The sequence below is a fragment of the Copadichromis virginalis genome, unplaced genomic scaffold (genome assembly GCF_057382275.1).
Source record: "Copadichromis virginalis isolate Kocher_CV1m ecotype Utaka unplaced genomic scaffold, C_Virginalis_male_GT1.1 unmapped_scaffold_1, whole genome shotgun sequence".
NCBI classification, from domain to species: domain Eukaryota; kingdom Metazoa; phylum Chordata; class Actinopteri; order Cichliformes; family Cichlidae; genus Copadichromis; species Copadichromis virginalis.
In genome coordinates this window covers 10,666,723-10,690,089 of record NW_028188589.1, presented here as the reverse complement: position 1 = coordinate 10,690,089, position 23,367 = coordinate 10,666,723, and the positions used below count along the sequence as shown (strand labels likewise).

Genomic DNA, 23,367 nt, shown 5'->3' with positions numbered 1-23,367 from the left:
TTAACCTGTTATTATCTCGTTAACTCATTAACTGATTAACGTCAGCAATTATTTTAATCACAGTTTTTAAAATCATGATTATTGTGAAAGTGCTCACTGGCTCTGAATATAAAAGCCATGGGTCACAGGAGGGATGTTGATCAGTGCTGGCTTGAAATGGGCGTCATTATGCGTCTCAGCCAATGGGAGCATTGAGGGTGGGCCTAATACTACTGCAGCGCTCACATGACCCAGGACAGAAAGAAAGGGGCGGGGACAGAAACATGGAGACAGGTACAGATCTTTGACATGTTCATTTTAAACTGTTCCAGGAGGCAGTGTTGATACAACTAAAGTTATCTGTTGTTGAAGAAGTCGGTCTGAGGAACGTTCTTAGGATCAACAAATGACGGCATGTATGAGCCTCAAGACGCAGCATCACAAGAAGAACACATGAGCTGTAGAAAAAGGAGAGACTACGAAAGCCACGGTGTTACAACATGAACCAGCTGTTGGTCTCTCTGGAGACTACTGGGCGTGGCTGTGTAACCATGGTTACCTGGGAGTTACAGAAACGTGCAGAACATGTGATTCATGTTGCACAGCAGTGGGACATTTGAAATAAAGTCAGCACACTCAGTACAGATAGTGCATCAAATATGATGCTGCTGCCAGACGTCTGCCTTTGAACACGTCCCTGCATCGCGCACAACACCAAGGTTGCCATGGCAATCACAGCTGACAGGGACAAAGTGCACAGCTGGAAGCCTGCAGGTATATTTAACATGATGTATTTCTCAGTGTCCTGTCTGTGTGTGAGAGACAAACAGCCTCTGTATGTGTGTGTAAATACAGCATGAATATGTAGAGGACATGTTTGTGGATATAAGTAAATGAAAGCTCTGCGTCATTTGAATCTTTGACTCTTGTTTCTGTTGCAGGTCTGTGACTGAACTTCTGGGAGGAGAAACGTTGGTTTCATGCTCTGTGATTCTGTGTTTTGTCATCTCTCTCAGGTGATGGAGAGCTCAGATGATGACCCCGCCTACGTGGTCAAATTCAAGTCTACATTCAGAACAGACCTTGAGACACGCAAGCAAAATGCCAACATTGTATATGTGAAAACTGCTGCTGGAGCCAGATTCAAGGAGCTCAAGTGTTTACCCAGATCTTACTGAACTTACTGCAGGAACAGAGGGTTGTTGGAGGGAAACCTGTGGAAGCAACAACATCCGAGCCACCAGAGAAGAAGTTGGCCCTGTTGGTGCTTCATCAGAGTGTGAACAGGAGGAAGACTCAGCTGAGAACAGTGTGGTGGATACAGAGCAGAGCCCACCATCAGTACAGAGGCCTGTCCATTAGAGTGCTGCTCCAACATGCAGCACATGTACTTGGCCACAGCTGCAACATCTGTACCTGTGAAAGCTTCTTCTCTGTTGCTGCTCATATTGTGCAGAAGAAGAGAGTTTCTTTATCATCAGAAAATGTCAATGAGCTTGTGAGTCTTAGCAGCTGGCTCGGTGCAGAGGAGGAAGAACATGTCAGTCAGAGGAAGATAAATGCAGTTCATGTTGTCAACTCAACCTGGACTGTTGAAAGAGTTTTTCTTTGTCTGGTTTCTGACTGAGATTCTCCAAAGGAAATCCAGCACAAACACACACTTCACACACTCAAAGTCCTGCACAGTAAATGAGCTGATGAGCGTTTGTGCTGCTGCCTGATAACAGAACAATAGTTCTGCTGCTTCCTGTTCTGCAAACACACATTTATAAATGTTCACTTGCTGTTGATCAAAGGTATGTTGGTGGCTCTGGACGCTGAGGGAACTTTGTAAAAAACTAGATCAAATGTTAACGTCCTGGCAGAGGCAAAGAACTTTGATTTGATATTTGATTAGATTCATGTTTCAGCTCAGACTGACAGAAATATTTGAACTGCTGCTGTGTTAAAGGGAACACTGCTGTTAGAAAGCACCTGATCTGTTTCTGCACACTGAATGTTGCACTTCTCATACTGCAGTACTATTAAAATAAGTACACAATGCACTACTTTTGAACTCATGATTGAATGTTGCTGTAACAAAGCCATTAATGTGATTCAAAGTGTTCATGGTTTCCCAGCACAACAAATGATTGCACAAGTGTGACTGATCCACTTTCTAATGTGTGTGTAGCCCACACTGTGTGTCACTGTGTCACAGGTGAGTCTGTGTGTCCAGGTTCTATGAGGACAACAGGATATAGTGACTGAGTCCAGCAGCTTAAAGTCTGACTCCATCCTCCATTTAAATAACTCACAGCAACAACTGAATAGCTTTGCCTTTGTGTAGCTGACACTTCATTTTAATGTCCTTCTATTCTGGTTCATCTGGTCTCAGTTTCTATAAGCACACAGGTTTCATCAGGACTCTATGACCTCAGTAATCTTTGCTGGGCCTTAATGCTCTGAACAAAGCTGCACATCACAAGACTAAATAGAAATGAATCAGTCTTTCATTCTCACTGCTGTTTGACTTCAGCTCTCAATGTCCCACCATAACCCATGGAAAGAATTACTGTCCATCCAGGCTGCTGAACATGAAGCTGAAGAAGGTGGAGTATTGTGAGGGCTGATGGAGATGATGATGAGGAATCCAGGAGCAGTGGGTGGATGGCAGCATCAGCATGAAGGATCTGTGTGAGAACACATCATCATCCACAAAGGAAACCAGTCTGAGTGTCTGACGCTCTTGTTAGAAAGACGCAGTCCCAGCAGTTAGCTTGTCTGCTAGTTAGCTGAGAGCTAGCTCACTTGTACATTGAATACCAAACTGTGTAAACCAGGGGTGTCAAACATATGGCCCGTGGGCCAAATCCAGCCCTTGACATAATTTCATATGTCAAATATTGATGAATTTTCAGGCTTGCTGATAATCAATGTGAGCACGGCTGAGATGTTATTCTGATGAGCAAACCATGTGGCCAAACACTTTAAGAGACAGACTGGGATCATACCATTATGTGAAAGAAGACGGAAATGTCCCATAGACAGCAAGGGTAGTGGTAGAGACCAGTACACAGAGAAATGGGAGCTGTACTGAAATGCAAGCGTGTCAGGAAAGAGTGAAAAGGCAAAATGAGCAGCATCTGGCTGCATTTCAGTGATATTGGAGACCACAAAGCTGAGTGCAACATTTATACAGGAGATATACAGGAGACGCTGAGAGCAGAACTGATAAAATTAGGAGCTGGCTAAAGTGAGACCCATTTTTATTTCCACCCATTTTCCACTGTGGAGGACAAAAGGTTTCAAACTGGTCCAGGTCTTAAACCTCACGTGTTCTTCCTAATAGCAGTAAATGGATAGAAATAAGGCTTTTATGAAAACACTGAATAAAACTTGCTGCCTTTAAAAAGACTAAATGTACAGTTCAGTATTGAATACTACATAAAATAAACTATATATAAAGTGTGTCTGAATGGCAGAGATGCAGAAATATGTGCATGTAGCACAGAGCCACGGCTCAGTGTCTGAATGAGTCTCACAGACCTGAATGTGCTGTTGAAGCCATTTATAATTATAACGTAATTCTTTACTCGTTTGATCTGCTCCTTACCACAAGCCACCAGACGTAGAAGGTTTTGGACTTTTAACTATATTTTCTGAAGTTTTACAACTTTTCTTACTGTTAAAAACCTCGTTATGGCCATTCATGCTGTACAAAGTAATTAGACATGTGTGGTATCTACAGAAACGTCAGAATCTCAGCTAAAAGTTCACAAAACCATCTCAACAACCACCAAACAGCTGAAACAGCAGGTGAACAGATCACACAAAAAAGATGTAAACACAAATCCCCCTGATCATCTGTTTTTTAAACATGAAGCGTCGTTTTGGACGTTCATTTACTGCTGGTTCAGTGAATTTTGGTTGGACAGTGATGAAACCTGCAGTCTCAGAATCTGTGAGAAGTCTGCTTTCAGCACCCAACAGCATTGTTGTGTTGTGTGCTGTGGATCCACCTCTGCAAACTCATCACTGTTTCACCATCATGTTTCTACACTGAACAAAAATATAAACGCAACACCTTTGTTACTGCACCCATTCCCCATGGGATGGACGTAGAGACCTAAAATTCATTCCAGATACACAATATAACCATCCCTCCCAAACAGTGGTCACAAATCAGTCCAAATGTGTGGTAGTGGGCACATCTGCTATATTGAGATAATCCATCCCACCTCACAGGTGTGCCACATCAGGATGCTGATCTGACATCATGAGTAGTGCACAGGTGTACCTCAGACTGCCCACAACAAAAGGCCACCCTGGAATGTGCAGTTTTTTGCGCTATTGGGGGTCTGGGGACCCAGAACCGGTCAGTATCTGGTGTGACCACCATTTGCCTCATGCAGTGCAACACATCGTCGCATGGAGTCTATCAGATTGTCAATTGTGGCCTGTGGAATGTTGGTCCACTCCACTTCAATGGCTGTGCGAGGTTGTTGGATATTCGTGGGAACTGGTACACGCTGTCGTATACGCCGGTCAAGCACATCCCGAACATGCTCAATGGGTGACATGTCCGGTGAGTATGCTCTCAATTTTAGGTCTCTACGTCCATCCCATGGGGAATGGGAGCAGTAACAAAGGTGTTGCATTTATATTTTTGTTGAGTGTACTTAGACAATAACAAAGGAAGCAGTTCCCAGGAACTACTTCCTGTCTTGTTAACATAAGAGTACGTTGCCCTTCAAAACACCTCCACTTCTCCTCTTATTAGAGGACTGCCTTATTATTAATCTGCTAATTCTGTCAGTTGATGAAAGAAAAATGCTTGATCTCACCTGAGAGTTTCCAGTGTACAGTGTGGACTCTTCAGTCCTTCAGACAGAAGCTTCACGCCTGAATCCTTCAGGTTGATGTTACTCAGGTCCAGCTGTCTCAGATTAGAGGTCTGAGAGCTGAGACCTGAGGCCAGAGCTTCACAGCTTCTCTCTGACAGGTCACAGTGACTCAGTCTGAAAAATAACAGATAAACAATTACAAAAATAAAACACTTATGTTGAAGCGTAATGAGATACTATTATATTTAGCAATATTTCATCTTGTTTTTGTCAGGAAACTGAGCACTGATGCAGAGCAACATGTGGAGAGAATCAGTGGAGAGAATCAGAGGAGAAGAAGTGAAGAGAGAACAGCAGTAAAACAACACTGAATTGTTCAGTGTGCTTTTGATATCAACAGAATGTGTCAAACTTCTTTATTTTGTATTTGTTTTAGTAGAATTGATGATTATCACTTAGATAACAACCACAGGCCAGGTCTAAATTGCACTTTGGTGACAGTTACACCCAGAAATATTTCAGAAACGTGGACAATTTGTGCTCCATTGTATTCAGTATTGAACAAACTGAGTACCGATGACCACTTAATATTTTTGATATTTTATTTGAGTTGTTCTACCTGATCTGTGTTAACTAGAATAAACATTTAAAAGCTAAAGCTATGATCACATATGTACTTACAGAGCTTTGTTGGAGGCTTTGACCACTGGCAGCAGCCTCAGAAGAGCCTTTTTAAAGGCTCATGTTCTCACTTAGATCATCGATTTCTACTTACATTTCTTTCTGGGAAAAATGGAGATTACTTTGAAAACAGGAACTATTTTCCCCAAAAATCAGCCCTTGATTAGTAAATCACTCCAACATGTTCTCAGTCAGAAGAAGCTGTCTTGTTATGAGGGAGAGAAGAAAAAGATCGAGGCACAGAAACTTGTTGAAAGAGAGATAAAGCAGCTAAAATCAGGTGTAAAAGTAAAACAGAGGATGAGCTGAATAAAGGACACTCAAGGCTGGCTTGGAAAGGAATGAAGTCCATGGTGGGGATGCAGAACAAGGACCAAAGATGAATGTGATGCTGAATCAGCAGAAGACTTGGACTCATATAATTCCAGCTTTGATATCATTGATTTCAATGAAGATCTTTGTGATTGTAGCAAAGGGCCGGTAGCTCTGAGAGTCCCACTGATGAGGTTTCTGTGAAGGTTCGCAGTTATCTAAAGAGCTTAGAAAAAAAGGCATCTGGACTTCTTAAAGTTTCTTGAAGACGTTTCACCTTTCACCTCTCATCCAAGAAGCTTCTTTATTTCAAGGGTCAAATAGTGGAGAGTCCCAGATTAGCCTGTGTACAAACAGACTTCAGCCATATAAGAGTGTGTGTGAGTGAATGAGAGCACACACAGGACACTCTGATCTCTGAATGTGTGTGACGCAGTGAAAAAGAGGATTGTACTGGATATACTGTGACTGACAAACAGAGTTTAAAGAGAAAGGTGTTTGGATTAAAATGGATTATGCTAAAGTGAACGTGCTAATGAAATCTGAACTGACTGAAATGTGAAGTGAAGATAATTCAGATGTAAAAGAGAGAGAGGGGGGGTGATGATAAGGTGAGGCTGAAGATCAGTGAAGGGGATGTAAACACCTGATTGGTTGAGTAGATATCAGATCGACAGTTTAACAGTTTTCCCTGTGGATTATAACTTTAAGAAGATGTGACATTCATCAAGGAATCCTGCTCTCCGGATTATTTCCACGAACACTGAGCTGGAACACATCTACAGTGCTGGAAGTGCCCGTCTCACCACCAACCTCTCTGTGCACATTCACTTTTCAACCCTTTGTGAGACACTAAACGTGTAAATCTGAGTATTTATCTACAGTGGGGCAAAAAAGTATTTAGTCAGCCACCGATTGTGCAAGTTCCCCCACTTAAAATGATGACAGAGGTCAGTAATTTGCACCAGAGGTACACTTCAACTGTGAGAGACAGAATGTGAAAAAAAAATCCATGAATTCACATGGTAGGATTTGTAAAGAATTTATTCGTAAATCAGGGTGGAAAATAAGTATTTGGTCACCTCAAACAAGGAAAATCTCTGGCTCTCACAGACCTGTAACGTCTTCTGTAAGAAGCTTTTCTGTCCCCCACTCGTTACCTGTATGAATGGCACCTGTTTGAACTCATCATCTGTATAAAAGACACCTGTCCACAGCCTCAAACAGTCAGACTCCAAACTCCGCCATGGCCAAGACCAAAGAGCTTTCGAAGGACACCAGGAAAAGTATTGTAGACCTGCACCAGACTGGGAAGAGTGAATCTACAATAGGCAAGCAGCTTGGTGTGAAAAAATCAACTGTGGGAGCAATCATCAGAAAATGGAAGACATACAAGACCACTGATAATCTCCCTCGATCTGGGGCTCCACGCAAGATCTCATCCCGTGGGGTCAAAATGATCATGAGAACGGTGAGCAAAGATCCCAGAACCACACGGGGGGACCTGGTGAATGACCTGCAGAGAGCTGGGACCAAAGTAACAAAGGTCACCATCAGTAACACACTACAACGGCAGGGAATCAAATCCCGCAGTGCCAGACGTGTTCCGCTGCTGAAGCCAGTGCATGTCCAGGCCCATCTGAAGTTTGCCAGAGAGCACATGGATGATACAGCAGAGGATTGGGAGAATGTCATGTGGTCAGATGAAACCAAAGTAGAACTTTTTGGTATAAACTCAACTCGTCGTGTTTGGAGGAAGAAGAATACTGAGTTGCATCCCAAGAACACCATACCTACTGTGAAGCATGGGGGTGGAAACATTATGCTATGGGGCTGTTTTTCTGCCAAGGGGACAGGACGACTGATCCGTGTTAAGGACAGAATGAATGGGGCCATGTATCGTGATATTTTGAGCCAAAACCTCCTTCCATCAGTGAGAACTTTGAAGATGAAACGAGGCTGGGTCTTCCAACATGACAATGATCCAAAACACACCGCCCGGGCAACAAAGGAGTGGCTCCGTAAGAAGCATTTGAAAGCCCTGAAGTGGCCTAGCCAGTCTCCAGACCTCAACCCCATAGAAAATCTGTGGCGGGAGTTGAAAGTCCGTGTTGCTCGGCGACAGCCCCAAAACATCACTGCTCTCGAGAATGGAGGAATGGGCCAAAATACCAGCTACTGTGTGTGCAAACCTGGTAAAGACCTATAGTAAACATTTGACCTCTGTTATTGCCAACAAAGGTTATGTTACAAAGTATTGAGTTGTATTTTTGTTATTGACCAAATACTTATTTTCCACCCTGATTTACGAATAAATTCTTTACAAATCCTACCATGTGGATTCATGGATTTTTTTTTCACATTCTGTCTCTCACAGTTGAAGTGTACCTCTGGTGCAAATTACTGACCTCTGTCATCATTTTAAGTGGGGGAACTTGCACAATCGGTGGCTGACTAAATACTTTTTTGCCCCACTGTATGTTAGTGCAAACACCTCTAATAGGTTGGTTTAGTCTTTCCAAGTCATATCTTCCCTTGGAGTCTGCGGTCCAGGCTTCTAAAATCATCCTAGTTTAACAAGCAGTACAATCTAGAGTAGAGCTGCACTAACAGGTGTGACTGATGAGATCTGATACTCATGTTTATTTGTATCAGGACAAGCAGGGAAGACCTGGACATCAACTCTGTCAGGCTGCCTGAGTCCTCTCACCCACATCAGCTCAGAACTCTGCATTATCTACTGAGTCAGACTCAGAGGATCAGGGATCAGAAGTTCTACAAAGAGTAGAACCAGACTTCCTGTATAGAGGTGTGTGGGCCTACTGATCCACAGTGTCAGCACAACTTTCACATCATATTCATCTCAGCACAACTAAAACATGCTGACTGACCCCAGAGTTTCAAGTCCACATCCTGGACTCTCCAGGAAACCACACAGATGCTTCACTCCTGGATCCTGCAGGTTGTTATTGTTACTCAGGTCCAGCTCTCTCAGATGGGAGGGGTTGGACTTCAGTGCTGCTGCCAGATAATCACAGCTGATCTCTGACAAACCACAGTCCTTCAATCTGAATAAAAAATGAAAGATGTAAGTTTATTAGACAAAGTGTGAGCTTGAAATCATTCAGTGTTTCATCATCTGTTCAGAGCTGAAGGTGGTTCAGAATGTAGAAGTTTAGAAAATGGAAACTCCAAACAGCTGAAGCCAACAGGAAGCAGCTTCAAACAAACAAGAGAAAAAAATGAATTTTTCACATTGAAGTTGACAACTTTATGATAAATGTACAAGTTTTGCCGTGTGAAATAAAAAAAAAACTGAACAGGAATCCTCAGAGTTGAACCCTCTGCATAGAGGTTCAGGTTCCTCTTCAGGTCCCAAAGTGCAGAACAACAAGGTTTCAAACAGCTTCGTTCCAGCAGCATCAGCCACAGAAATACAGAGATAATTCTTTGGATCTCTTGGTTGTGTTGTATGATGCTGTGTTTGCATATCTGGTGTCTGTGTTACTTTGTGAGGATGGATCATTTACTGCAGCTCCAGATAAACAGAGCTGGACCTGAACCTGGTAACTTCACTTAGAAGACACTTGTGACGGGAACGTGTGAGAAGTTTTGAGCAGACAAGTGTTGATTTTGAGTCTGGGACGAGCTCTCCACAGTCTTTGTGGAGATCCACATTCTGCGTACTGCCTGTGAGAAGCTGCAGACATTTCTCCTCCAAATCCACTGAGCAGCTGCTCGTGGTGGTATTAGCTTCATGTGTGCATGTTAGCATTAAGCCGCGGTGACACTCTGCTGTGGACACGGTCACAGCTGGACGCATGATGGATGAGTCGTCCTTCCTGTTAAACTTCTTTGAGGTGAGCTTGAAGCTGCTGCTTGGGGCGCATGCACAGCTGGTTATTGTACTGGAAATGTTCTGCAGACGAGTCCACGTGCTCACAACAAAGCTCAGTGTGGACGACGCTGATTAGTATGAGTGCGCACTTGGTCTGAAAACTGGAAAGCTTTGAGTATCCCTGCTCTCTTCCCTCTTCCAGAACAGGGAAGAGAGCGACAGCAGCGTTCAGCACAAACACAAAGGATCAAAGAAGAAGAACATGACAAGCTCAGATGGAGGCTGCAGTGGACACTTTTCATTGTTTTAACATTCGCTTTCACTTCAGCTTCACCAACAACAGCACAAGCAGAGCAGCCCACTGACTGCGTGGCCGTGACGGCGCCCCCTGGTGACTGTAAACCACTACAACATGTAGACGGCCGTCTGCTGCTCATTTCTTTACCACCATCACAGGAGCTCTTTATCCTGTTCTTCACTCTCATTGGGTCTTTGTGTGCTTGTTTTTACAACAGTAGTCATTGTGATTGTTCAAAGAAGACAGTCAGCTGTGACTAAATGTAGCTCCTACAGCAGTGATTGGAATAACTACTGAAGCTAATCCAGTATCAAAGCTCAGGAATCAGCAGCTCCCACCTCATTTTCTTTGAACAACTATTTTTAGCTGCTGTGTTTTTGTGTTTCTGCGGACCTCAGACATCCTGCTGCTCTGGAGAACTGAAGCTCTAAAGGCTTCAGCCTTTATCTCCAAGAAACAAAGCTGATCATGGAGACCCAGCAGGTCAGCTGATCTGTGGACAGCACCAGCATCTTTAAGTGTCACGGCTGCCGAGGCGAGCCGTGTGGAGTTAGAAGAAGGACCCAAGATGCAGGCAGTGGATGAGATGCCGGTGAGTTTATTTACACAGTGGTGAGAAGGCAAAACAGGCAAGAGGGAAGACAAAACTAAAGACCTGAACTGGGAAAGCTAAATGACAAACCTGAGATGAAACAAAAAAGGGAAGAGAGGCAGAGAGACGAGCAGGACACCGAGGAACACAGACTGACGCGGAGTTACACAGACAAACCGGCAACAGGCAGGAGAACACACAGGGCTTAAATACACACACCAGTAATCAGGGGATGAGAGACAGGAGGGCAACACAGCTGGGAGGAATCTGGGCTGACGGGACAGGGGAAACGTAAACTGATCACACTCACATACGACACGGACCTTCACAATAAAACAGGAAACTCAGATACATGGAACCAGACAAGACATTGAACTAAACAGACAGATTCAGACGCAGACTCAGAGGCAGATCAAAAATAACACAGAACTTAAACAATCATCATCTAGAAAATGATAACAAACTAAAAGCGCTGGGTCACCGACCCAGGACCATGACAGTAAGTAAGTCTGAGAGGTGAGCAGTCTTTGGAAGCCTTTACACTGATAGTCTCAGAGCAGGATTTGAATCATTATTTGGCTTTTCTTCTATTATTATGTTTAGTTTCTGCTTCACAGATATTCTCTGAGATGTTCTCTGAAATGTTTCCCACTGTTGGACAAACTTTCACAGTTTCTTCATAAAGGAGATCTCCTGTGCAGTCCATCTGTGATAATATGTTAAACACTGAATTATGATTCATATCTGAATGTACTGACTGTTAATTATTGATGAGAACATAATCAGTAAAAATAAATATGTTTGAGTTTGGCTTTGATGAATCAGAATAAAAGTAATAAAATAATGATTTTAGAGACAGGCCTAACTCAGGCCAGCTGACAGCCTGTGTACAAACAGACTTCAGCCATATGAGAGTGAGTGTGAGTGAATGAGAGCACACACAGGACACTGATCTCTGAATGTGTGTGACGCAGTGAAAAAGAGGATTGTACTGGATATACTGTGACTGACAAACAGAGTTTAAAGAGAAAGGTGTTTGGATTAAAATGGATTATGCTAAAGTGAACGTGCTAATGAAATCTGAACTGACTGAAATGTGAAGTGAAGATTATTCATTATTTACTGAGTCAGACTCAGAGGATCAGGGATCAGAAGTTCTACAAAGAGTAGAACCAGACTTCCTGTATAGAGGTTTGTGGGCCTACTGATCCACAGTGTCAGCACAACTTTCACATCATATTCATCTCAGCACAACTAGAACATGTGACTGACCTCAGAGTTTCAAGTCCACATCCTGGACTCTCCAGGAAACCACACAGATGCTTCACTCCTGAATCCTGCAGGGTTTTGTTGTGACTCAGGTCCAGCTCGCTCAGATGGGAGGGGTTGGACTTCAGTGCTGCTGCCAGATAATTACAGCTGATCTCTGACAAACCACAGCCCCACAATCTGTATAAAGAATGAAAGATGTAAGTTTACTAGACAAAGTGTGAGCTTGAAATCATTCAGTGTTTCATCATCTGTTCAGAGCTGAAGAAGGTTCAGAATGTAGAAGTTTAGAAAATGAAAACTCCAAACAGCTGAAGCCAACAGGAAGCAGCTTCAAGCTTTTTGCTCACGGTGCACCATGTAAAACCAGTTAAAAACAATAAATAAATGTTTAAAAAAAAAAAAGGAAGCAGCTTCAAACAAACACAACAAGAGAAAAAACTGAATGTTTCACATTAAAGTCGTACATTTCTCATAAAAACAGGAAAAAGACTTGAAAAAGTCGTGTTTTTCCTTCCAGGAACAACAAGGTTTCACTTTTAAAGGTGAAGTGTGAAAGAAATGGACATATTTGAAGTCCAACACCTTTTTCCAGTCACATTATTAAAGCAGACAAACTACAAGCTCATTTTCATTCCAACAAGTCATCTTATGACCTGGACTAACAACACTGGTCTCTATGTGCAGCTGGCTGTGAGACCAGTGCTCAGGGAGCGTCTACAAAGTGCAACACTGAAAGAACATCACACACTCATTTGCTTCCAGCACTTTCACACAAACATCTACTGTCATTATTGTCACCAAACTCTGTGGATCCTTTATTGCAAATTCAAATGGGATCAAATGGTCAGACAAAAGAGGGTTTTGAGGAAATATGATGAAGTGTTGTGTATTAGCAGCAAGTTATTGAATCATTTTCCTCAGAAACCAAACAAAACTAGAAAAAATTGCATTTCCTGCGAAAATGCTGTGTGGATGCCTTACGCTGAAGATTTCTGCTGAAAAAAGCAGAAAAAGTTGAAAAAACAAAAAACATTGCCCTGAGCGAGATTCGAACCTGGCCTTTCTGATCTATAGGCGGCGTCTCACCTTACTGGACCAAACTGATTCTTACAAAGAAGAGGTGGAGAGACTGACAATTCTGGTGAAATTAGCAGAAGCTGCTTAGTATTGTGCTAATAAGAGGTGAAAAGGCTAAACATTTAGCAGAAAAGAGGTGAATCAGAAGAAGTTCTGCTGAAAAGAGGTAAAGAAGCAAAAAGATGAGTTGAAAAGAGGTGTAGAAGTGCTTGCTGAAGATGGCTGTATGTGTAATGACACACTGGAGAGTGTCAAGAAAGCAGAGCGCATGCAAGCAGGGAACATGTGTAGCAACTGTCACAGGTAGGATTCGAAACTCTGCCCCCGGGTCTCACGGCAGCTGCCCTACCCTCTGAGCCAAATGAGTTCTGGTCTCAAGCAAATATATGATGAGAGAGAAAATGTGCACTGTGGAGCAGAAGCTCAAATTAGCAGAAAAGAGGTGAAGAGGAAGAACTTTGTTGTGAAATGAGGTAAAGAAACTGAAATTTGTGCTTAAAACAAGTGAAAAAGCTGAACTCTGAAATCCTGCTAAAACAGTAGTAGAGGCTGATATTTTTCAGCTACTCACTGAGCCAAACTGGTTCTCACGTAACTGAAAAAAGGTGGAAAAGCTTAAAATTCTAATGAAAACAGCAGAAGAGGCTAAGTGCACTGTGGAGCAGGAGCTCTAATTAGCAGAAAAGAGGTGAAGAGGAATAATTTCTGCTGAAAAGAGGTAAAGAAGCAAAAAGCCGAGTTGAAAAGAAGTGTAGAAGCAGAAGTGCTTGCTGAAGATGGCTGTATGTGTAATGACACACTGGAGAGTGTCAAGAAAGCAGAGCGCATGCAAGCAGTGAACATGTGTAGCAGCTGTCACAGGTAGGATTCGAACCTCTGCCACCGGGTCTCACGACAGATGCCCTACCCTCTGAGCCAAATGAGTTCTGGTCACAAGCAAAGATATGATGAGAGGGAAAATGTGCACTGTGGAGCAGCAGCTCAAATTAGCAGAAAAGAGGTGAAGAGGAAGAACTTTGTTGTGAAATGAGGTAAAGAAACTGAAATTTGTGCTTAAAACAAGTGAAAAAGCTGAACTCTGAAATCCTGCTAAAACAGCAGAAGAGGCTGATATTTTTCAGCTACTCATTGAGCCAAACTGGTTCTCACGTAACTGAAAAAAGGTGGAAAAGCTTAAAATTCTAATGAAAACAGCAGAAGAGGCTGAGTGCACTGTGGAACAGAAGCTCAAATTAGCAGAAAAGAGGTGAAAACAGCAGAAGAGGGTGAGATTTGTGCTGATAAGAGGTGAAACTGCGGAACCAATCAGAGGTACTGCTTCTGTCTGCTTCATCAGGCTGTGTACTTGTATGTATTTCTGCCATAGACTGTTAACCAGAATCTGAGGTCCATATTAGAAAAGCTGCTAAAATCATTAAACTTTGCAGAATTGTAATAAATTATCAATATGAATTACCGGTCTGTGATAGTGTATAAATTTGTAGTTAAAAAAAAAACATGTGGGCCAAGGTGGAATCGAACCCACGACCTCTGGTCTGAAGAGCGGTGTCATTACCAATCGCGCCACCTCTAAGGGGGCGGGCGCTTTGAAAAAAAGGGTGATGAGGAGTCAGAATTAGATCGCGGTGAGACGCGAAAAACGCCGTTTTTTGGAGTTACAAAACGTCGTGTAACTCAAAAACTAGGTGGGATAGAAGCATAATTCTTGCACTGGGTGAATCAGCGGACTTTGGTGTACTTTGACTGCGATTTACATAGCTCTTTGTATCTCCGTCGCGGAGATATGACGAGAGAAGAAACGGCTTCATTTTCGGAATTTGAAAAATGAGAGGAGGACAGATTTCCACCCCTCAAACAAGTCTAACTCATCTCAGAACGGTAATAGGTGAGAAAATAATTCTTGAATTGTGAGTGTCAGGAGTGTCTGAAGATATACAGGGACAAGCCTCATGTCTTAACTTTGCTTCGTTAAGGAGATATGACGATTTGAAAATGCCTTCAGTTTCAGTATTTCAGCTCTGAGTTTCACAACCTCCCCATAGACTTTGAATGGGGAGTTTTTAGACCATGTGTCACTTCGAGGCAAATTGTGAAAAAAACGTAACTCTCACAATAATTATAGTGACACTGTCTTAAAGCCAGCAAAAATACCTACGTTTTGATGTATAATTTGTGGAAGTTGAGTGGAAATTGAGCGAGTAGCAAGGAGTTGTTCAGACATGAAGAGAAAATTCAGAACGGACGAGTGTGCAGTGGGAGTTAATTGCATAGCAACCATAGCAACACATGTATTTTCTGAAAAATCACAAAGTTGTAACTGAAAACTTAAAGAGTCATTACATGAAAACGGTAACAGATATGAAAAAGCTGAATCACACAGGAATAGCCCAATCATCTGAGAACGTTTTAAAGTTTGAATGGAGTTTCTAGGTGAAAGTATGAGGAAGTAGTTAAGTTTCAAAGACAAGCAAGTTTTAGCAGAATTGTAGAAGTTTCCCATTCATTTCAATGGGACAAATTAAAGGAAAAAAGTGTAATATTTTAAAAAGTATAATAGTAATAAGTACCAAAAGATATAGCAGTCGAAAGCAGAAATAGCAGAACAGTTTAGAGTTTGAATGGTAAAAATCGGCTGAAAACTGAGGGAGTAGTTAAGCGGCAAAGAAACGGAGCAACTAGAATAATAAAGGATAACTAGAAAAATTTGCATTTCCTGCGAAAATGCAGTGTGGATGCTTAAAGCTGAAGCTGTATGCAAAAAGTAGCTGAAAAAGCTGAAAAGTTGCAGAAATTGTAAAAACTTTGCAGAAGCAAAAGAAGTTTGCTAAAATGGAATAACTTAGCAGAACTGCAATATCTTAGAGGAAACATAATACTTGGCAGAAATACAATAGCATAGCAGAATTTAGCAGAAATATTGTAACTTACCAGAAACATGATAACTTCTCAAAAATACAAGAATTTAGGAGAAATAGTATAAGATAACAGAAAGAATATATTTAGCCAAAAATACTTAAACATTACAGAAACACTATGATTTAGAAAAATAGTACAACAGAGCAGAAATATTGTGATTTACCAGAGACACTGTGATGAACTATGAATATTGTAATTTTAAATTGAGACTATGTTTTAGCACAAATATTATAATTTGGCAGAAATACTATAATTTAGCAGAAATACTATATTAAGCACAAATCCTATAAAAAGCAGAAATGGTATGATTAAGCACAAATACTACATTTAGTAGAAATACTTTGTTTTAGCACAAATCCCATAAAAAGCAGAAATACTGTACTATGATTTAGTAGAAAAACTATAATTAATCAGAAATACTAAATTTAGCAGAAATACTATATTAAGCACAAATACTATAAAAGCAGAAATACTATATTAAGCACAAATCTTATAAAATAGCAGAAATAGTATGATTTAGCACAATAGTAATAAGTTAAACAGAAAAATTGGAAAAGCAAAATGGACAGCTGAAAAAATGCTGAACATGCTGAGGGTCCCTCAAATATACTTGTTAAATGACAAAAATCTGCAAAAAAATTTATTATGTACACATGAGGAAACACACATGCACAGAGAGACCCACACACAAGATCCAATTCAGTCAACCAGTCTAAATATATTGAATTTAAATCTTAGAATGAGATCATCCCATTAAAAGCCTTTCTCTCTCTCTCTCTCTGTCACACACACACACACACACACACACACACACACACACACAGGGAGAGAGAAGTACGTTTCTAGGTCAGCCTGGGAGCTGGTGAATTTGAATCCACCAATCAGAGAGGCTGTGCACTTTTCCCCACCAAAACAGGTGCATCTGTTTACACACGCAGCAGCACAGAGAGACACAGGATTTTTGCAGTCTATTTCTCATAGTGACGACTCCCCTCAAACAAATGACCATAATTTCCTAACCGTAGGGGCTAGAACGGTCATTCTTACACCGTTTTGTTCAGAAGAGATGGGGGAATCTTCAAGTGTTGACAATTTAATATTAAAATATGAATTTTTAGAGATATATGACATGGATGACTTGTTGACTTAGAAGCCACGAATTCCCCAATATGCAAATTTGAATGCCTGAGACCACATATGTGATTGGCTGGCTGGGAAGCCGTGCAGGCCCTGATTTGAAAATTTGAATGTCTAAGTCCTCACAGAGGATTGGCTGCCTGGGGACCTGGCAGAAATATATAGAAATACTATAATTAAGCATAATTACTCCTTTTAGTACAAATACTATGTTTTATCACAAATACTATAAAAAGCAGAAATACTATAATTTAGCAGAAATACTATATTAAGCACAAATCCTATAAAAAGCAGAAATACTATATAATGCAAAAATCCTATAAAAAGCAAAAATAGTATGATTAAGCATAAATACTACATTTAGTAGAAATACTATATTTTAGCACAAACCCTATAAAAAGCAGAAATACTGTACTATGATTTGGTAGAAAAAACTATAATTAATCAGAAATACTATATTTGGCAGAAATACTGTATTTGGCACAAATCTTATAAAATAGCAGAAATAGTATGATTTAGCACAATAGTAATAACTTAAACAGAAAAATTGGAAAAGCAAAATGGACAGCTGAAAAAATGATGAACATGCTGAAGGTCCCTCAACTATACTTGTTAAATGAAAAAAATCAGCAAAAAAATCTATAACAGCCACACAATCACAAATATGTACACATAAGAAAACACACATGCACAGAGAGACACACACACAAGATCCAATTCAGTCAACCAGTCTAAATATATTGAATTTGAATCTTAGAATGAGATCATCCCATTAAAAGCCTTTCTCTCTCTCTCTCTCTCTCTCTGTCACACACACACACACACACACACACACACACACACACACACACACTCACATACACACAGGGAGAGAGAAGTGAGTTTCTAGGTCAGCCTGGGAGCTGGTGAATTTGAATCCACCAATCAGAGAGCCTGTGCACTCTTTCCCTCCAAAACATGTGCCTCTTTTTACACACGCAGCACAGAGAGGCACAGGATCATTGCAGTCTATTTCTCATAATGACGACTCCCCTCAAACAAATGACCATAATTTCCTAACCGTAGGAGCTAGAACGGTCATTCTTACACCGTTTTGTTCAGAAGAGATGGGGGAATCTTCAAGTGTTGACAATTTATCATTAAAATATGAATTTTTAGAGATATATGACACGGATGACTTGTTGACTTAGAAGCCACGAATTCCCCAATATGCAAATTTGAATACCTGGAGCCCACATACATGATTGGCTGGCTGGGAAGCTGTGCAGGCCCTGATTTGTGGATTTGAATTCCTCAGCCCTCAGATATGATTGGCTGGCTTAGAAGCCATGAAGGCCCCAATATGCAAATTTGAATGCCTCAGGACACATATATGATTGGCTGGGAAACCGTGCAGGACCTGATTTGAAAATTTGAATGTCTAAGTCCTCACAGAGGATTGGCTGCCTGGGGACTTGGCAGAAATATATAGAAATAGTATGATTAAGCATAAATACCACATTTAGTAGAAATACTATGTTTTAGCACAAATACTATAAAAAGCAGAAATACTATAATTTAGCAGAAATACTATATTAAGCACAAACCCTATAAAAAGCAAAAATAGTATGATTAAGCATAAATACTACATTTAGTAGAAATACTATGTTTTAGCACAAATCCTATAAAAAGAGGAAAAATGTACTATGATTTAGTAGAAAAACTATAATTAATCAGAAATACTATATTTGGCAGAAATACTATATTTTGCACAAATCTTATGAAATAGCAGAAACAGTATGATTTAGCACAATAGTAATAACTTAAACAGAAAAACTGGAAAAGCAAAATGGACAGCTGAAAAAATGCTGAACATGCTGAGGGTCCCTCAAATATACTTGTTAAATGAAAAAAATTAGCAAAAAAATCTATAACAGCCACACAATCACAAATATGTACACATAAGGAAACACACATGCACAGAGAGACACACTACCAAGATCAAATTCAGTCACCCAGTCTAAATATATTAAATTAGAATCTTAGAATGAGATCATCCCATTAAAAGGCTTTTTCTCTCTCTCTCTCTCTCTCTCTCTCTCTCTGTCACACACAGACACACACACAGACACACACACACACAGGGAGAGAGAAGTAAGTTTCTAGGTCAGCCTGGGAGCTGCTGAATTTGAATCCACCAATCAGAGTGCCTGTTTACGTTTTCCCGCCAAAAGAGGTGCACCTTTTTACACACGCAGGCACAGAGAGGCACAGGATTATTGCAGCCTACTTCTCATAGTGACGACTCCCCTCAAACAAATGACAATAATTTCCTAACCGTAGGGGCTAGAGCGGTCATTCTTACACCGTTTTGTTCAGAAGAGATGGGGGAATCTTCCAGTGTTAACAATTTATCATTAAAATATGAATTATTAAAGATATTTGACTTGTATTGCAGCATAACTGAGTAGAGCGAAGCAAAAACTGCCTTGACTTGCCCTCAAACAATGGTTTGTAACTTGAAATCTGTTTGGAGTATCGATATCATTCTTTCACCGTAAGAGACAGCAGGTGTTGGTGAACAATCATGGAAATTTTCAGGTCGCTGTGGAAATCCAACAAAAAGTTATGACGAGAGAAAAAAGTGGTTCATTTCCAGACTTTGAAATCTGAAGAAATCTGAGCGAAGGACGAATTTCCTACCCTCAAACAAGTCCAACTCATTTCAGAACGGTAATAGGTGAGAAAGAAATTCTTGAATTGTGAGCGTCAGGAGTGTCTGAAGATATACCGGGACAAGCCTCATGTCTTAACTTTGCTTCGTTAAGGAGATATGACGATTCGAATATGCCTCTCATTACAGAAATCCAGCGGTGATTTTGAACAAGCTCTCCATTGACTTTATATGGACAGTTTTCTGACCTTGTGTTAGTCTGAGGAGATTTGCGAAAGTTCTATGAATACCACAACAATGATAGTGACATTTTCTGAAAGCCAGCAAAAATGCCTACGTTTTGATGTATAATTTGTGGAAGTTGAGTGAAAATTGAGCAAGTAGCAGGAAGTTGTTCGGACATGAAGAGAAGACTGCAAAAGCTTCAGTGACACACTGGAAGCCAAGAGCATAGCAACCATAACAACGCATGTATTTTGTGAAAAATCACAATTTTGCAACTCAAAACTTTAAGAGGCATAAAAGTAAAACAGTAAAAGATTTGAAAAAGCTGAATCATACCTGAATAGCCCAATAATTTGTGAACATTTTAAAGTTTAAATGGTTGTTCTAGGTGAAAGTATGAGGAAGTAGTTAAGTTTCAAAAACAAGCAAAATTTAGCAGAATTTTGGAAGATTTCCATTCATTTCAATGGGACAAATTAAAGGAAAAAAGTGGAATATTTTAAAAAGTATAATAGTTAAAAATAGCAAAAATCATAGCAGAAATGAGCAAAAATAGCAGAATAGTTTAAAATTTGAACGGTGAAAATCGGCTGAAAATTGTGGAAGTAGTTTAACAGCGAAAAGTGTACGGAAACACCCAGAATAATAATAATAATAATAATAATAAAGAATAAAGAGAAACAGGAACTCTATAGTGTGGATGCTTAAAGCATCCACACAACTAGAAAAAATTGCATTTCCTGCGAAAATGCTGTGTGGATGCCTTACGCTGAAGATTTCTGCTGAAAAAAGCAGAAAAAGTTGAAAAAACAAAAAACATTGCCCTGAGCGAGATTCGAACCTGGCCTTTCTGATCTATAGGCGGCGTCTCACCTTACTGGACCAAACTGATTCTTACAAAGAAGAGGTGGAGAGACTGACAATTCTGGTGAAATTAGCAGAAGCTGCTTAGTATTGTGCTAATAAGAGGTGAAAAGGCTAAACATTTAGCAGAAAAGAGGTGAATCAGAAGAAGTTCTGCTGAAAAGAGGTAAAGAAGCAAAAAGATGAGTTGAAAAGAGGTGTAGAAGTGCTTGCTGAAGATGGCTGTATGTGTAATGACACACTGGAGAGTGTCAAGAAAGCAGAGCGCATGCAAGCAGGGAACATGTGTAGCAACTGTCACAGGTAGGATTCGAAACTCTGCCCCCGGGTCTCACGGCAGCTGCCCTACCCTCTGAGCCAAATGAGTTCTGGTCTCAAGCAAATATATGATGAGAGAGAAAATGTGCACTGTGGAGCAGAAGCTCAAATTAGCAGAAAAGAGGTGAAGAGGAAGAACTTTGTTGTGAAATGAGGTAAAGAAACTGAAATTTGTGCTTAAAACAAGTGAAAAAGCTGAACTCTGAAATCCTGCTAAAACAGTAGTAGAGGCTGATATTTTTCAGCTACTCACTGAGCCAAACTGGTTCTCACGTAACTGAAAAAAGGTGGAAAAGCTTAAAATTCTAATGAAAACAGCAGAAGAGGCTAAGTGCACTGTGGAGCAGGAGCTCTAATTAGCAGAAAAGAGGTGAAGAGGAATAATTTCTGCTGAAAAGAGGTAAAGAAGCAAAAAGCCGAGTTGAAAAGAAGTGTAGAAGCAGAAGTGCTTGCTGAAGATGGCTGTATGTGTAATGACACACTGGAGAGTGTCAAGAAAGCAGAGCGCATGCAAGCAGTGAACATGTGTAGCAGCTGTCACAGGTAGGATTCGAACCTCTGCCACCGGGTCTCACGACAGATGCCCTACCCTCTGAGCCAAATGAGTTCTGGTCACAAGCAAAGATATGATGAGAGGGAAAATGTGCACTGTGGAGCAGCAGCTCAAATTAGCAGAAAAGAGGTGAAGAGGAAGAACTTTGTTGTGAAATGAGGTAAAGAAACTGAAATTTGTGCTTAAAACAAGTGAAAAAGCTGAACTCTGAAATCCTGCTAAAACAGCAGAAGAGGCTGATATTTTTCAGCTACTCATTGAGCCAAACTGGTTCTCACGTAACTGAAAAAAGGTGGAAAAGCTTAAAATTCTAATGAAAACAGCAGAAGAGGCTGAGTGCACTGTGGAACAGAAGCTCAAATTAGCAGAAAAGAGGTGAAAACAGCAGAAGAGGGTGAGATTTGTGCTGATAAGAGGTGAAACTGCGGAACCAATCAGAGGTACTGCTTCTGTCTGCTTCATCAGGCTGTGTACTTGTATGTATTTCTGCCATAGACTGTTAACCAGAATCTGAGGTCCATATTAGAAAAGCTGCTAAAATCATTAAACTTTGCAGAATTGTAATAAATTATCAATATGAATTACCGGTCTGTGATAGTGTATAAATTTGTAGTTAAAAAAAAAACATGTGGGCCAAGGTGGAATCGAACCCACGACCTCTGGTCTGAAGAGCGGTGTCATTACCAATCGCGCCACCTCTAAGGGGGCGGGCGCTTTGAAAAAAAGGGTGATGAGGAGTCAGAATTAGATCGCGGTGAGACGCGAAAAACGCCGTTTTTTGGAGTTACAAAACGTCGTGTAACTCAAAAACTAGGTGGGATAGAAGCATAATTCTTGCACTGGGTGAATCAGCGGACTTTGGTGTACTTTGACTGCGATTTACATAGCTCTTTGTATCTCCGTCGCGGAGATATGACGAGAGAAGAAACGGCTTCATTTTCGGAATTTGAAAAATGAGAGGAGGACAGATTTCCACCCCTCAAACAAGTCTAACTCATCTCAGAACGGTAATAGGTGAGAAAATAATTCTTGAATTGTGAGTGTCAGGAGTGTCTGAAGATATACAGGGACAAGCCTCATGTCTTAACTTTGCTTCGTTAAGGAGATATGACGATTTGAAAATGCCTTCAGTTTCAGTATTTCAGCTCTGAGTTTCACAACCTCCCCATAGACTTTGAATGGGGAGTTTTTAGACCATGTGTCACTTCGAGGCAAATTGTGAAAAAAACGTAACTCTCACAATAATTATAGTGACACTGTCTTAAAGCCAGCAAAAATACCTACGTTTTGATGTATAATTTGTGGAAGTTGAGTGGAAATTGAGCGAGTAGCAAGGAGTTGTTCAGACATGAAGAGAAAATTCAGAACGGACGAGTGTGCAGTGGGAGTTAATTGCATAGCAACCATAGCAACACATGTATTTTCTGAAAAATCACAAAGTTGTAACTGAAAACTTAAAGAGTCATTACATGAAAACGGTAACAGATATGAAAAAGCTGAATCACACAGGAATAGCCCAATCATCTGAGAACGTTTTAAAGTTTGAATGGAGTTTCTAGGTGAAAGTATGAGGAAGTAGTTAAGTTTCAAAGACAAGCAAGTTTTAGCAGAATTGTAGAAGTTTCCCATTCATTTCAATGGGACAAATTAAAGGAAAAAAGTGTAATATTTTAAAAAGTATAATAGTAATAAGTACCAAAAGATATAGCAGTCGAAAGCAGAAATAGCAGAACAGTTTAGAGTTTGAATGGTAAAAATCGGCTGAAAACTGAGGGAGTAGTTAAGCGGCAAAGAAACGGAGCAACTAGAATAATAAAGGATAAAGA

At 40.6% G+C, this 23,367-nt stretch overlaps 1 protein-coding gene across 1 annotated transcript in view; it reads right to left on the bottom strand.

The window, feature by feature from the left end:
• The window catches only part of LOC146679825 (ribonuclease inhibitor-like), a 28,765-nt gene that overhangs the window by 1,354 nt on the left and 4,044 nt on the right, over positions 1 to 23,367 (bottom strand). Inside the window, exons 4-6 of the mRNA XM_085450436.1 lie at positions 11,799 to 11,975; positions 8,690 to 8,866; positions 4,806 to 4,979 (exon numbers count right to left, since the gene is read on the bottom strand). Coding sequence (XP_085306562.1) covers positions 4,806 to 4,979; positions 8,690 to 8,866; positions 11,799 to 11,975 — 528 coding nt within the window. The remainder of the gene's footprint in view (positions 1 to 4,805; positions 4,980 to 8,689; positions 8,867 to 11,798; positions 11,976 to 23,367) is intronic.